Source organism: Sarcophilus harrisii, chromosome 2, assembly GCF_902635505.1.
Source record: "Sarcophilus harrisii chromosome 2, mSarHar1.11, whole genome shotgun sequence".
Taxonomy (NCBI): Eukaryota; Metazoa; Chordata; class Mammalia; order Dasyuromorphia; family Dasyuridae; genus Sarcophilus; species Sarcophilus harrisii.
In genome coordinates, this window is record NC_045427.1 from 555,290,142 (window position 1) to 555,307,496 (window position 17,355).

Consider the following 17,355-nt stretch of genomic DNA (forward strand, 5'->3'; position numbering starts at 1 on the left):
TCAGATTTCCCTACATTCCAAGTGGATGGGACCTGGGATTAGTGGTTTGGGAACCCTTAGCTAGGACATTAACATTGACTTCTATGGAGAAACAAATTCTTTTTATTATTTCACTGTACCGTAATGATGGTGATGGAATGATGCTGGCCCTGAGAATGGATTTCTGTTCTCTCAAGTGTACTTAATTTTAGGGTACTTTTTCTTAGGGTCAGGGTTCTAATAAGAAGTCTGCAAAGCAGGAAAACTTATTATTTTATTGAAGCACACCATCTCACTATATCACTTATGTCCTCCCTTAGAGAATGAATTTTAGTGACCTCTTCTCATCGCTAGGATTAAATATAAAATTTTGTTTGGCTTTTTAAAAGTCTTTCATAGCCTGACTCCTCCTAACCTTTCTTTTTTATGTATTGCTCCCTTCAGTGACACTGGCCTCCTTGCTACTCCACATATTTGCCATTCCATCTCCTGACCAATATGATAAAGCACTTTGATGTGGCAGCCAAAACAGCTAATACTGGGCTTCATTAAGCATAGCTTCTGGAAAGAGGGAGGTGATACTCCCAATGTATTATGCCCTTCTTAGACCTTTCTTGGAGTAAGTACAATGCTCAATTCTGGGCATTTATGAGGAATATGGACCAGTTGGAGTCTTCAGAGAAAAATAATGTGGTTTTTTTGTCCTTCATTCTCAAAGAAAACCAATGACACCATGGGGTGGACTTGGTCATGAGTTGGATTTAAGTGAAACAAACTGTGCAAAGTCATCAGCCTCCCTCTCTCTTCCGGAGTCATCAAAGTCCAGTGACAGAATATAAGTCAAGAAGAATGCTAATGACTTGGATTACTGTGAATAATCTTGATCTTTCCCAGACTTCAGTTTCTATGACTATGACCTAGATAAGAATTGAAACAAAGATGGACTAATTTACCAACAGCTAAGATGATAAAGGGACTTGGTACGCATTATATACAAGGATCAATTGAAAGAACTAGGCTCAGTTTAGCCTGGAGAACAGAAGATTCAGGGAGAAATGAGAACTGTATACAAGTATTCAAAGGGCAAAAGCCAAGCATATGGAAGAGATTTTTCTGCTTAGCCCCAGAGAGCACAAGTAGGAGCATCAGGGAAAGTTGAAAACAAGACATTTTAGGCTTTATGTCAGGAAAAATTTCCTCATAAAAGTGGAATAGATTGCTTGGATAAGTGGAGTTTTTTTTTTAGTCATAGTCAGGAGATATTTATTAAGCACCTACTATATATCAGGCTATAGAGAATACAAATAAGAAAAAGATAGTCCTGATCCTCAAGAAGCCTTACAGCCTAATGAGAGAAAAGTGTACAAAAGAAACTTAAAAAAAAAAAAAAAAAGTCCTCCTCACCCTATCAAGGTTTTTGGTCAGGGACATGATGATCATGGAATCTAAACCAAGCAGAATAGTTATTGGGAAATGAAGTCACCTGGAAAAGATTGAGCCTCATATAAAGGGAAGTATTCATTGCCCCACCCTCTCATTAAAGGGGAGAGGCAACTGAAGGTGCTGAAGAGGTAATGAGTGTGAAAGTTGAATCCATTTCTATGATTTCAGTTGAATTTATCCCAGTTGAATTTATGCATGATAGAAACCAAACAGAGCAGATGATGGGAAATGAAGGCCTTAGCTAGGTGGCCATTTGTTGGATGAAATTCCTTTTGTTGTCTGGGTTCTACTAGATGACCATTGAAGTCTTTTCCAACTCTCCACTTATTGTGATTCTACTTTTTCTGTTTTAGTTGTAATTAACTCTAGCTGGAAGCATCTTGACCAAACCAGAATATCCAGAATTTCTCCTTGATTCTATATTCAGTGTCTTCTACTAGATCATCTTAAAATAATATGTTAGCTTTTTCATGTTTATTTGCATTTTCTGTGAATAAACCTGAGGAGGAAATGCAGAGCAATATTTTACTTTGTAGATAATATTAAATTCTTCAGGGTTTTGAGTCTGACTGGGATAGACTACAGAAAGAAAATATGAATCTGCAAGTGGGTGGGAAAATGGCAGAATTTTAATATGAGCAAGTGAAAGATAATGCATTAAGGGATTTAAAAAAACCACCTTAAATTATATATAGTAGATATTCAAGTATCAGTGATGACTCAGGAAAGGCACCTGTGAATCATTGTAGATTATTCTCTCAGGATAGTGTCTCAATGTGCTTCTGTGGCCAAAAAGGTCAATTAGATGCTGGACAGCATCAAGAAGAACCAGAAACTACCATCTTATTCTGATACAGTAACCCTGTAACTGTATAGATTGTTATGTTTAGAATATTGTGTTCAGTTCTGTGTCTCAAGGGAGATAGAAGGAAACTAGAGATGTCTAGAAAAGGGCAACTGAAGCCATAGGCAGGAGAGGAGGAGAGGCTAAGTGAAGGGAGTGGTACTAATTGAAGAAAAAATAGTTAAAAGGAAATGTATCACTGGAGAGGAAGAATTATTTATATGGCTTTATGTGGAAAACTGTCTTTAATTTTCCTCTTGTGGAGAAAAACATTTAAAAACTTAATTCTCCTAGGCAATTTTTAATTTTAAAAAAATTCTGAGATATTATTATTATTATTATTATTATTATTATTTTTTTTGCTGGGAGAAACTTGGTAAAATAGATTGACATGATTTGCACATAATAGGTACTCAGTAAATATTTGTTATACATTCATGACCTCCATTTACTAAAATACCTTCTGAAGAAAAAAGAAAAGTATTCCTTTTGTTTAGAGTACCTATAGTTATGAAACACCCTTTGGTGACACATGCCTCTAGAAATGACATGATTTCAAATGACTTGGTGAGAATTTGGAGCATAAAGGAATGGGAAGAGGCCAAATAGCACGGCATCTGTGAAATTAAAAACACACACTGTCATGTGTATTGCATCTAATCCTGATTAGGGCATCTTCCCCAGGTTTCATGTATATTTTTCCTGTCACGGAGGATTTGTTGAGAAAAATATTAAAGGACCTTATTCTTCATGCTCTTTGCTCTATTTATTGGCCATAAGGTAAATTGGTATTTCCTCTTTCCTAGTTCAGCCTGCACAGAATTTAGACTTGTATCTTAGAACTAGAAAATAGAAAATCCTGAGGGATATGCACATCTGTGTGTGTCTATGTGAAACATATGTAAATATTTACCATAACATAGTAATTAGCTTCATCAGTCACAGATAAATGTTGCCAAAACATACGACAAAAGAATAAAAAAAATGAAATTAAAAACAAGATGAAATGTATTTTCTTATTTAGCTTGTTATAACTTTTAATCCCTAAACTTTCTCACAACATATTTCCAGCTGTTAACTAAAGTCCCATTGAGAGGTTTCTATTCATATTGCTTTATTTTTCCTAATAAGTAAAGAACCATAAGGTTTTAAAATGCTCCTGGCTTGTTTCTGTCTCAGTGTTCAGAGCAGCCAATTTCCTCATCTCAGAAGCCTAAAGCAATTTTCTTCTGGACTCAACACTATCCTCTATGGGTTTTTTTCTGAAGCAGCCTCCTCTTTTTGGATTTTTTTTTTTCCTGGAGAATGCCTCCTTTCCAGTTTTCTGCTCATAGTCAATGTCCCTGAGAACTTTGGAGTTGAAATCAGTCTCTTCTGAAATCCATTTACAACTAACATGAACTATATTTGTTTTGAACATAACATTTGCACGTACAAGTTAAACAAATAGATTTTTCCCATTCTGTGAAACAAATAAAACAAAATTGAAATTAATCATTTTTAATTAAACCAAGAAGGTATTAATTCACTATACTACAATTTTAAGGTTTTGTTTATATTTGCAGAATCAATTATAATGTTTTTATTAATACATTGCGGGATAAATTTGATCTTGGCCTTTTATTCAGTGGATCACTACAAACCAACATGCATTCATTGAGAATGTATGCCATGCCAAAATAATCTCATTTCCTTTCTTCACAAGATTATTAGATAATAAGGTTAAATACTATAGAAATAGTATACATAGATTTCAACAAGCCATTTGACAGTCAGTCCCTCACAGTATCTTTTGTAATGAGATGGAAAGACCTGGACTGAGTAATAATAGTATATTTACTTAGATTTGGAACCCATGTCTAGACCCAGAGAGTAGCAATCAATGAATTGAAGCTGTAGTAGAAAGTTTTTGTAGAAATACCCTGTGGCTTTTTTTTTTGGGGGGGGGGGCAGTGAGACTGTTCTGTTCAACACTTTGTCAAGGGACAGTGACATTTAATACTGTCTCTATGCTCAGTCTCTCCATTCCCCCAGCCCAACTCTGAGAAGATGTGAAAGAGCAAACATGATAGTTGCAACTGATATCCTCTGAATCCATGAGATTACAGACCTCCTTGAAAATATGAGTAATTCTTGTGTCAATTTTCCTGGTTGTGTTACTGCTCTCTGTATCATGTCATATGTATTTTTCCATTATTCTCTGAATTCCACATAATCTTCTTTGGCTTCTTTATTCAACAATTCCTTGGTGACATCCTTTGCTTCGGTCCTTTTTAAGAGTTCGTTCCTTGTTGGTTATATGTTGCAGTTTGTTCACATCCACCGTGTAGGCCTCTTTACTGACTTACCTGTTATTTCTCTTCAGCTTTTTGGAGGCTAGGGTGTTCCACATTATGCTACCATTTAGAAATGTCAGTAACTGGGTCATAGAACAGGTTTATTTGTGTTGTTATGCTACCCAAAGACATCTGAAAGATTTTGACATGTGTATACACCTTTCTGTAAAAGCATTTTTAAGGTGTTGGTGTATTCTGCCAAGTTAAATGTCTTTTCAACAAACACAGTGGCATCTTTTATTCATTATGTCTCAGTTGAGATAGTTGGATTCCTTATTGAATATTGCTTGTGAAAACTTCCTTATTCCTGCTAATGTTCTCAGCAAGATGCCCTTGGTTTATGTATAGATGACATTCATTAAAATTTTGTTATCTATGAGGGCATATGACAGTTTTAAAAATTCTCTTGATTGCCTTTTTTCAGTATTAGGAAGGTCTGAAGTTTTTTGACATATTTTTATGGATCTGTTATCTTTCCTTTTATCAGTTCATACCTTGTTTACAGGGGCCTCAATGCCCTCACAACTATATTACCTTTAGCACACATCTCTTTTAAATGTATTTGGGCTGTTCTGGCTGCTTATCTTGTCTTTGTGCTTTAGTTTCTTTTCTACTTCATTGAAATCGCCTTAGGGATTATGATGTTAGGGTCCAAGGGTAGCAAGTAGTTCATTATGAAAGAGCCGTTTGTTGAAATGTTTTTTGGCAATTGTTTTATTTTCTTCTGTTAACAAAAATACAAGATTTTTGCTGTTCTTCAGTTTTGTGACCCCTTTTGAGTCACATTTGGGGCAAAGATACTGAAATTGGTTTATTTCCTTCTCCAACTCATTTTACAAATTAGGAAACAGAGACAAACAGGTTTAAGTGACTTGGTCAGGGTCACACAGCTAGTAAGTGTCAGATTTGGGCTTACACTTGCTGACTCCAGACCAGGCACTCTATCCATTTTACCATCTAGCATCCCCCATAAAAGTACAAGATAACAATAATAAAAGGGGAAATAAAAAAATAGTAAAAAAGGAAACATGGTTTCATGTTCAGAAAATCTACCATCATTTATTAAGTGCTTACTATGTTGCCTGTACCAAGCCACATGCTGGAGATACAAAGCAAAAAACAAAATACTATAATCCCTGTCCTCAAGGAATTATGTTCTCTCAGAAGAGACCACATCTACACAAATAAGCACATACAAAAGCATTTCAGTAGGGAGGCACCAGAAGCTGAGGAAAGCAGGATAGGCTTCATGTACAAGATAGAGTCTGAGCTGAGCTTTAAAGAGAGGGAGGGTAGTTAGATTTCCACTATTATCTGAAATCTAAGCTCTTAGATATATTTCAGTTCTAAACAACTCTCATTTTCTATGGCTTTTTATAGGAAGCTTTTAAATGGACAAGTAAGGAATTTCTCTCATCTTTACTTGTAAATAGGCATGTGGATTTCTCCTAAATTAAAATTATATGTAATGTTCTTTCTTTCTTTTTTTTTTTTTTTTTTTTTTGGTGAATCAATGATATCAACATGGATCTCTATAATTTTATATTATATTTATTATGATATTATATTTAGAAATGAGATAGTTCATTCATAAATCTAGCTGTTCAGATAGAAAATGGAGCCTCTTAATATTTTTTGAATAATTTGAAAGATCTGGTATTTCATAAGGGCCTATTTCATCCACCAATGTTTATGCTGTCCTTCTATAATGCCACATTATGGGCAATTCTTATCCATCACCTTCCATAGAAGTTCTATCCAATTCACTAAGCAGCTTTCCTATGACTCTTTTAATATGTCAGAGAGAACCAGATTAGCATTCAAGCTATACCCATCTGTTATTTCTTATTTGTGTTCCACACACAGACTTTCTTGGCCATACATATCCTGAATTATATTTTCTACTATGCTCTTTCTCTGCGCAAATCATTGCTGATAGCATATACCAACCATATGCATTTCATTGCCCCTTTGGTCATTTATAATCTTGATTTTTCCAAGATAACCATGTTCCATGATTCATAGTCATGTAGCCTCACTGAAGTATATTAGTGTTAAAGAAATGTCAGTGAACATCTGAGGATTGTTGAAAGCCGTTTTGATCCCCTAATCAATTTTAGGCCTAGCTTATTGTCTGTCCATTCATAGTACTTGCTTAAAAAAAATATATTTAAGAACTTATTCATTGAGCTGCCCATCAAGTTGCAAGTGATAGTGTGGGGCTACAGTTGTTTTTCCATTTTATCTTATTCAGTGTAGATGGTTTATTTCTACCCTTATTTGCTGTCTTTTTTTTTTTTTTTTAACCAAGGAAGCTTTTTTAAGTGATGAGGCTCAGTGCAATTTAATTCCTCATGTTCATATTTGTTCTAGCTATTTAAGTTCCAAATGATAAAATAGGAAGTGGTAAGATTATAATGTGGATTGTATTTTTGACTAGAGAAGGCTATAAAAATAAGTGTGTGTGTTCATGTAGAAAGGATAGTAGAAAAACCCTGGACTCCAGAAATCAGAAAGTCTGGGATCTGTAGCAATGGTACCATTAATGAATCATGAAACTTTGGGCTGGTTGCTTTGCCACTCTGGGCTTCATTTTCTTATTCTAGAAAATGAAAGTGCTTGATGACTACTTTCAAGACTCTAAACTAAAATGATTTTCACTCTATTATGCTCCTATAATTCTATAATGGTTCTTTAGTGAAATTACCATTTTACAGAAAATAATTTTAATGTTTAATGGTATTTTCTTTTATCACTGAATCATTATAGTAGCTGCAATGTTTCTGGACCCCTAATCCTGATGTTTTCCTGTATAAATGACTTGAGGAAATTAGCATATAGGTGCTTTAATGAAATTACCAACTATTTTATGGAAATTAATGTCAATATTTAATAGTGTTTTATAATTAAAACATTATAGCAGCCACAATACTCTGGGGCCTCTTAGCTATAACTAAAGGAAACTATCAGGTGCTGTTTCTCAAAATAATCATAAATTTCACAATGAATGTTATTCACCAAGTCCAATAGGATATTATATTCGAAGGTAAAAACCTTAAAAAAAAAATGAAAAATGTCAATTTTTCAAGGTAGTACTTTGGCACTTTTATATTAACATTAATTAAGTAGAACTCCCATCTTTCAAATTAAGATGTCTAAAATATTAATCTGCTCACAGAAAGACTTCTCGAATCAAATTTTAAAGGGTGGTTTTTAAGAGCAATTTTCCCAGGATAGGTGACTGAAAGTAGGAGACCATTCATGCCTGCAGATTTGTGATTCAGATTGTTTTAGGGATTGCTATGACAGTCTGCCTTCTCCCCACTAGTGACTACTTTGGTTTTTATTGAGCCCCATTGGGTCCCTAGTTGCTTTCAGAGGTTAATGGTGTTTGGTTACAGTGCTGATTTGATATATTTTGACTCTTGGGAAGTCTAAATGGGGAGCTGGGAATGAGGTGGGAAGTAGAAGCTGAAAATAAGTCTTATTTTGTATTGTTTTGTTAATCAGACTACTGCTTGCTTAAGATTATTAAGGAAGTAGAAATTGTAAACTTGAATGGCACCTGAAAAAGGGAGAGACATTTTGGAATGAGAAGGTGGACTGGATGTAGGGTAGAGGATTTGAATAAAGAATGGCATGAATAAAGCTATCAGGGTTAGTTTGAATCCTTCAGATTTAAAACAGTCACCTAGGCAAACCTAATTTCTTTCCTAACCAAATGCTGCTTCTTCACTTGAAGGAAGAAAAGATCAAAAGGATAGTCTGATATATTCCTTAACTTCTTCATTCTCCCTCAATTAGCAATCAGGAAGGATTTCATTATTTCTGCATCTTAAAAAAAAATATGGTACTTGAATTGATAACAGTCAACCATAATGAATTAAAAACGAAGTTGAATTATCAATTTGAGTCTCAAACTGTAGAATCATGTTAGAGTGAACACATCAATACTAATGAGTCCTTAATTTTAAAACATTTCCCTTAAGATTGTTACTTTCTAAATTCTAGGTTAGACCTGGAAATTGCAGGCTACTAAGCTTTTCCTAATGTATATTTCCATGATTTAGTAAAACCTGATCTATCCTTGGGAAATTAGGAGGCAATGAAAAGATATGTGCCTTTCTTTCTAAATCTTGCCTCAGTATTAATTTCTTTATGGGACTTCAATTAATGAAATAGTTACTGTAATAAAATAAAACATTTGGATCAGGTGAATGCCACACTCCTTTCTATTTCTAAATCTATGACCCCATTCACATAGCAAGAACTTACTAGATGCTTCTTGAATGGTTATCAATCAAGGACCTAATGAAAATTTATTACTTGCTTAAGTCAGATGAGGAATGCATAAGAAATATAAGGCAGTCACTTTTACCTTTAAGTCCTTTATGATGGAGAATCAAGGCATGAAATAGAGAAAAACTAAATGTTTAGTTTAGACTATTAGTGTAATAGAAATTCAGAGAAGGGAGCGTTATTCAGTTTGGGGAAAAAAGTAAGGCTTGCCCCGAACCTTTTAGAATGGGTAGGAATGGGTAGGTGGAGAAAAGGACATACTTTTCTGGGAGAATAAAAGCATGTGTAAAAACTGAAAGGAAGGCATATATCATATATCATGGCAAATTTGGTGGATAATAAGGAAACTGACCTACTTAGAACAGTGTATTCATGTTGAAGAATAGTAGTAAATCTGAACAGTTGGGATGGGATTTGTCAAGGAGGATCCAGAAATTAAACAAAGGTGGTTGATTTTGACACATGCAACCAAGGGGAAGACAATCTGATTTCCTTTGCAGGAGAACCTATATGAAGGAAGGAGTATGGTAGGAAGACATCAGTTTATTAAACAAGGGTTGGAGCCCTGGATAGACTAGGGGTGTGAGTGGCAGTGGGGAATAAACAGGGATGGATGGATGGATACCAGAGAACTTTGGAAGCAAAAAGTATTTTTAGTATATACTCACTGGTTATAGAGAGGAAGAGGGATGAGTCAAAGAACACTTTCAAGTTTTCAAGCCTGATGTGTGAGAAATGGGAAAGATTGTAAAGAGGAGGAGGGAGAAAAGAATGATGTAATTCATTGAAGAAAATACTTTGTCATAGATAGGGGGATTTAGAGCTAAAAGGGAGAATCTGGTTCAGCTCTTTCATTATACAGTAAGGAAATGGAGATTCACAGTAGTTAAGTGACTAGTCGAAGCCTATACCTTTCTCTATACCAGAATTTTTTTTTTTCTTGTGGGCCTGCTTCTCTACATTGGCATGTGGTTTGAGTGGAGTTTGGGGACAAGAGTTACACAGGATTAGAGATGGATTTGTTAGTAATTCCTCCCTCCAGGCTAAAAGGAAGAACAGCCATCTTCCTCCTGATGCTTATCCTTACTTTAAAGCTCAAGGTTCTGGGGTGGGGGGGAGGAATACATAAAACTGCTTGATTATCAATTAACTATTCTAGCTCCCAGCAATTTTACAACCTGCTTAAAACAGAGACACACACATAAAATAGCAACCAACAACCAACAAACTTCTTTTAATGATTTATTAATATTTTATTTGTTGTATTTTTTTTTAATACTTCTTTGGCTTTGTTCCCAGGAGACTCATTAATTCCAGTATTTCTGAAGACAAGCTTTAAAAAAAAAATCTTCTTGTTATACAGAGCTTTGAAAAAGCAGGGAATGTGTCATCTTTCACAAACTCATATGTTTGTTTCTCCTATCTCTCCCTGTTCCAGAGAACAACCCATCTTCACCACCAGAGCACATGTTTTCCAAATAGACCCCAGCACTAAGAAGAACTGGATGCCTGCAAGCAAGCAGGCAGTCACTGTTTCCTACTTCTATGACAGCACAAGAAACAGCTATCGGATTATCAGTGTGGATGGAGCCAAGGTAGGAGGATGCACTAGCGCCCATATCCATGACTTGACTACCTGTTGATATATACTAGTGATCCCTCACTCAGAAGAAGATGGTGACCTGAGGCTACCACTGGAGTGGCTGATTAATATTCATGAGTACAATATCTGATTGCAAAGGGCTTTTTACCCACCTCTGTATTAAGTCTTATTTAACCTCCTTTTGATTGGCTACTCAAAGATACTTAATAAAAGATCCTAGACCTTTTTGTCTGCCTTAGTACAGTGAGGAATGATACAGCCACTCATAGCTGCTGGCCATTCATAACTTTTCTATTACTTAGAAAGAGGTTACCTGTTTTGCAGTTTGCTATGTTAACATAATGAGTGTAATCCCTAAGCCAAGTCAAAGTCAAGACCCAGAATAGCAGTGCGTTGGGACACATATATCTTTTACCTTTTGTGTTTAAGGGAGTATATCTACTACATTGCTTTGTACACTCTCAAAAATGCTGTAATTAGATCAACTTTGTATTTTTCTTATTCCTTGAAATCACAAATTTGACACATATTTGTATGGCCTAATGCATCTGTAGAAAGTAATTAAAACTATATGAAACTAGACCCAAAAATTATATAATCTATATTTTCAGCCCTGAATTCCATCCTCAGTCCTTATGTCTTCTAGACATTTTCAGACTTAGCCTGTGATCACATCAAACTGAAAATGCTTAAAATGAAACCAATCATTTCCAATCTTTCCACTCATTTTTGCAACAACAAAGAAGTACCTTTTCCTAATTCTCAATTTTCTTATTTCTGTGTTTTTTAGTCTATCAGACTTGAAAACTGGAATTATTATTGAATCTGCTTCTCTCTTATCCAGTAACTACTCAGCTTATCCAATAACTCTTACCCAGTAACTAAACATCTTTTATTTTATCTTTTTTATTTCTTATTACTACTACCATATTGTAAACCCTTATTCTCTCATGCTTAGATTATTTTATAAATCTTCTAACTGGATATTTCCCCTTTATGTGCCATTCAAATTCCACTTTATCCATTATATGCTGTCAGATGAATCTTTCTATAACATTATTTAACACAATAAAGCTTGAGCATCTGGATCAGGAAGAGTGAGCACATAGCAAGCATCATTGCAGGCTGTGTTTTGCTCCCCAATCTGAAAATGGGACATTCTTGCAGTAAATTATTTGAAGGTTTTTTGGGTAAATAATAGATCCCAATCAATTGGAAAAAAAATAAAATAAAATGTAAGAGATCCCAGTCTAATGTTTGGTGTTCTCTGCCTTAAGACAGATTCTTCAGTTATAGCAAGTTTCACTGCATGTCCTTGCACTCCGAAGGGATTTGAAAGAAAGAATGAAGTATCCAACAATTTCTAACTGTATACAAAGCACCATTCCAAGTGCTGGGGATACAAATAGAAAAGCAAAACAGTCCCTACTCTCAGATTTCACTTATATTCTAACGGAGGAGACAACAGACATATGGAAGGTTTCCACTATAAGTCAAATGCAAAAGCCCCATTGGTTCTTAGGTGGCATTAGCAAAGCACCTGTTAATACCTCTTTCCTTAATGGTATTTCCACTGATAAAATCATATCAGTTTCTAACGTAGGACTGTTTGACAACGCCAAGGACTTTGGTGGCAAGAACTTTTTCCTGGGTTTCCAGTAGCTCTGACTATTAACCCTTGCCGGCTTCATCTATAGAGATTGCCTCCCAGGATGCTGTCTGAGGATTCCAGGCTAGAAGCACTGCCCTTCCAGAGGTTCTCGGGCTCAGCCCTGAGTTGTGTCCTAGGGGGACAGAGGGGAATCCTGGTCACGATGCTAGTGGTTCTCCCATCTGCCTAGCACGCGCTGCTTCTGCTCTCCCCCCTCAGTAGCTTGCTGCTTCAGTGAGGCTGGCTTGCCTGCCTGGCATATCGTTGGTGTTGGTAACTGGCCCCTTCTGCTCTGCAGTTATTCCTTCAGATGTGACCTTGGGGACTGGTCCGGAGCGGACTGGTGGTCTGGGAGGTGCTGCCGTGGCCAGGGCTCGTGTGCGTGTCGGTGATAGTTGGTCAGCAGTTGTCACTGCTGGTGATGAGGAATGTGTATCGCTTTTTACAGAGACGTGTCCCCTCAGTGATTGATGTGGGAGCTGGACTAGGAGCAGATCTGGTGGTTTGGGTTTTATTGCTATCCCCAGGGCTCCTGGGCTCAAAGTCCTGGCCTATTTCCATGAGAGTCTAAAGAGAAATAAATGATGGTTAAAGCAGTGATGGTGGAGGTGATTTGATTTTCCTGGCTTGTGCCGCCTCTTGTTTCTCCCTCAGGGGACCTTGCTGCTTTGGCTTAGCTGACTGGCTCCTCAGTAGTTGCTTTCTCTGATGATGGCTTTGAGGACTGAGCTAGAAGCAAGGGCAGTAATCTGGGAGGTGCTGCTGCTCCTCCCAGGACTCCTGTATCTACCTGACTGACTCTTGGTGGCTTCACAACAATTTTCCCCCTCACCAAAAGCTGTGGAGTTGTGGCTGGAAGCAGGTCTGGTGATTTGGGGGACACTGCTCTTCCCAAAAATGTGGCCTCAAAGTACTGGTAAATGATGTTCCTTTTTTCTTTTTTTTCTTCAATGATATTAGTTTACCTATGAAAGCAGATCTGGTGATTTGGGGGGACATTCCTATTCCCAAGAAAGAAGTATAGGGTAAAGTCTGTGCCCTCAAAGTATTGGTAAATGATGTTCCTTTTTTCTTTTTTTCTTCAATGATGTTATTCTCCCATGTAGAAAATGTGATTTTCTGTAACTTTCTTTCTTACATGTTTTGAATTACAGAATCATATAGGTCAAAGAAACCTTAGAAAGAATCTGGCCCTACTTTCTCATTTGAAAAATGAAGAAACTGAAGGCCATTATTGATAAATTGACTTTTCCCAAGGTCAGGCAGCTTAATAGTGGCAGCCCAAATTGAAAACTCTTTCCTCCTTAGTCCTTATTCCCCTTATGCCATGTTGTTCTTGGATATATATATAGAAATATTTCTTGATATTAGCTCTAATAGCTAATTTCATATGTGTGGATTTAAACTTTCATAAGAATTTAGAATTGGAAGAAAGCTTGCTGAATATGGCCAACAAAAGGCAAATTACTTTTTTTTTAAAAAAATAAAACTTTCTCCTGGGATTGTTGGCTAGCTATTAAACCCCAAATCATTTCACTTCTCTGTGATGTTGATCTTGAGCCCTCCTGGGGTGTCACCTAACCATTTTGAAGAAGGGTAGTGACTCAAGATGTCCTATTTTCTTCCATTAACAGCTAATCCTGTTAGTTTATCTACTACCCCTGAGATGAGTTTATACTTGTAATTTGGAGTGTTGTACTATCAAGGGATGTATTGGACTTAATTATAGATAAAAACTACTTTCCCGGAGAAAGTACTTCAGCTTTGTTAGCTGAGCTATTAGTCGCTTGGTGAAGTGTTAGTGACACTATGAGAGTATAGTTAAGGGCCTTCCATATAAAAAGAGGATGATGAACAGGGTAAAAATCAGAAAACAGAGAAATCAGAGATAAGGGAAATCATCTTGAGATTTTACTAGTTAACGTGTTAGATGCCAGTAGAAAAGTAGTATACATTTCCAGGTCTAGCACAAGACTTAGAGGGTAACACTATTTGTATCTTAGTTCATTGGAATAAGATTTGCTGTGTAGAACTGAAATCTAGACTTTAGGAGTCATTGAGATAGTGATAGCCAGACAAAGGATTGAACCCTATACCTACAAAAACTTACTAAGATACTTAGGGGAAGGCTCCTACTGTAATGGAGTTATATTTTTAATTAGTAAAAATGCTTAAATATAACAGAAATGCAAATCAAAACAACTATGAGGTTCTACCTCATGCTCATCATTTTGGCAAAGATGACAGTAAAGGAAAAGGATGATTATTGGAAGGGCTGAGAGGGCTCAGAGGACAGACATACTAATGTATTGTTGGAGTGGCATTGATTATGTCCAACCCATCATGGAATGCAATTTGGATTATCCTAAGAAAGCATATAAAATATTCTTGCTCTTTCCCCCAAGCATCCCATTCTTAGACATATTCTGGAGGAAGAAATGTCCTAAATATACATGAATTTCATCAGCTCAGATCTGGAAATAAAGTAGGTGTTCATTGAGTGGTAAATGGCTACTAAAACTGAGGTAGTAGCACTGTGTACTAAGAAATGATGAATAAAAAGAATTCAGAGAAATATGAAAAAAATAATATAAATTGATGCAGTATAAAGTAAAAGAACCAGGAAAATTATATTGATTACAACAAAATTATGGAAAGGAATAGAAAAATGCAACTGATCATTGTGTAATTATAATAATCAAGCTTTGGTTGTGAAGATGAGATGAGAGAATATACTTCCCTCTCTTCTTTGTAGAAACAACTTTGATGACTAGACTCTAAACATTGCATTAACATAAATTTTAGTTGATGATTTTTTTTCCTGTTTCTTTTAAAAATTCTTTTTTTAAGTAATATCCTTATAGGAAGGGAAGAAGGACTATTTTCAGAAGTGAAAGTGAGGGAAAATTGTAGAATATCAATACAGCTTAAAAATGCATGTTAATTGTTATGTTTTACGTAACTAATGGAGTAATGCTAGGTCAGGCACAAATGAGCTTATTTTCTATGATGATCTATTCCCAAGGAGTGACAGATCCTTGAAGTATATATGATCTGAAATGGAAGTGGCTTGGCTTTGTAGAGTAAAGGAGGGATCTCAGAAGGACACCATATATGCTCTATTGGTTCCCATTGAAATGTTCCAAGTCCTGGAGGAAGGCCTCCAGCATAGTGGGTGGCTCCTCTATGGAATATTTATGGAAGAAAATAGATAAGAATTATATATGATAAGAAGGCAAAGATTGGTTGCAGTCTTTATCGACAGAGGGAATATACACATTGATGAGATGATAGATCCATTGATGTATAATGCTTGAAATTTACAGTGTTTTACTTTTGCTAAACATGTGCTATGAAATTCATCCTATGATTTGATTCTCTCAACAGCCCTGTAACATAAATAGAAAAAGTGTTAATCCCTTTTCAGGTAAGGAGGTAAAGTTATGGTTACATAGCCAGTAAAAGGCAAAATTAGGATTCTGTTCAAAGTCTTCAGATGCAAATCTAGTATTATTCCATTATAATCCACTCAAAATACACTTATTTTAAATAAATAGAAGGCCTAAAACCACTGAGAAGTTGATCTTTTGGTCTCTGTCCCATCTTGAGACATGTAGAGTCTCTACTACTAGAAAGTAAAAGGCCAGGATTCAGATGAAGAAATTAAAACCATTTCTAATCATATGAAAAGATGCTCTAAATCACTATTGATCAGAGAAATACAAATTAAGATAACTGTGAGGTACCACAAAATACCTCTCAGATGGCTAAGGTGACAAGAAATGATGAATGTTGGAGGGGTTGTGGAAAAACTGGGACACTAATACATTGTTAGTGGAGTTGTGAACTCTGGAGAGCAATTTGGAAAGGACTATCAAACTGCACAGTCCAGCAGTATTTCTAACTGGGCTTGTATTCCAAAGTGATTATAAAGGAAGGAAAGGAAGATGTGCAAAAAATGTTTGTGGCAGCCCTTTTTATAGTGGCAAAAATTTGGAAACTGAATGAATGCCCATTAGTTGGAGAGTGGCTGAATAAGTTATGAAATATGAATGTTAAGGAATATTATCGTTCTATGAGAAATGATTAGCAGGATGATTGAAATTGTCCTGATTTCAGATTCAGAGAGACCTGGGGAGACTTACGTGAACTGATGCCAAGTGAAATGAATAGAACCAGGAGATAATTGTACATGGCAACAGCAAGATTATACAATGATCACTTCTGATGGATGAGGCTCTTTTCAATAATGAGATGATTCAGACCAGTTCCAATGGCCATCTACACTCAGAGAGAGGGCTGTGGAACTGAGTATGGTTTACTCTTTTTGTTGTTTACTTGCATTTTGTTTTCTTTCTCATTTTTCCCTTTTTTATTTAATTTTTCTTGTGCAGCATGATATTTGTATATAAAAGAATTGCATATGTTTAACATTTTGGATTATTTGCTGTCTAGGGGAAAGGGTTGAGAGACAGAAGGGAAAAAATTTGGAACACAACATTTTGCAGGGATGAATGCTGAAAATTATCCATGCATATATTTTGAAAATAAAAAGGCCAAGGAAGCATACAAATATATAGGCAAAGTCTGTCAGAGTTTAAAAATTAGGAAACAGTAACATGGATTATGTTGTGAGGATTTTATTTGAGGGATTTATTTTATCTATTTATACCACACACTTGAAATGACCAACATCATTATTTGCCTTATCTCTTTTCTACCTTAATAGATGATAGTCATACCTGTCCCCATCCTGTCCCCTGTCATCCTTGATGATGTCAGCATTCATGTTGGTAACCCATTAGTCATGTTGACCATATCCTCGTCAATGCTACTGCTTCTTTATCTCAGAAATATCACAAACAGGCATGGGCATATCATTGATCTCATGTTTATAAGGTACTGGTTCACCTTCAAAATCTTGAGGTTCATTATAGCTTTCTTTGATAATTTTCAACCTACCACCAGTCCAAAGACACTTTCATTGTTACTCTCCATACCAAATTTGTTCTTGGTTACTGATTTCACCTCTTTTATGAAGTTTTCTAGCATATTGTTGCTTATCTCTCTCAATTCAATTAATCAAAAAATTTTGAGTCTGTATAATGTGTACTTTATTGTTGTTCATTCATTTTCAGTTGTGTCTTTCTCAATACTCATTCTACCTGAGTCATAGCTTCCAAGAGACAGAAACTTAGAG

The 17,355-nt window shown here is 35.9% G+C and overlaps 1 protein-coding gene across 2 annotated transcripts in view; it reads left to right on the plus strand.

Moving 5' to 3' along the window:
* The window catches only part of HOMER2 (homer scaffold protein 2), a 151,465-nt gene that overhangs the window by 80,599 nt on the left and 53,511 nt on the right, over window positions 1-17,355 (plus strand). For both annotated transcript variants that reach the window (XM_012541772.3, XM_031955683.1), the window contains exon 2: window positions 10,340-10,496. In XM_012541772.3, coding sequence (XP_012397226.2) covers window positions 10,340-10,496 — 157 coding nt within the window. The remainder of the gene's footprint in view (window positions 1-10,339; window positions 10,497-17,355) is intronic.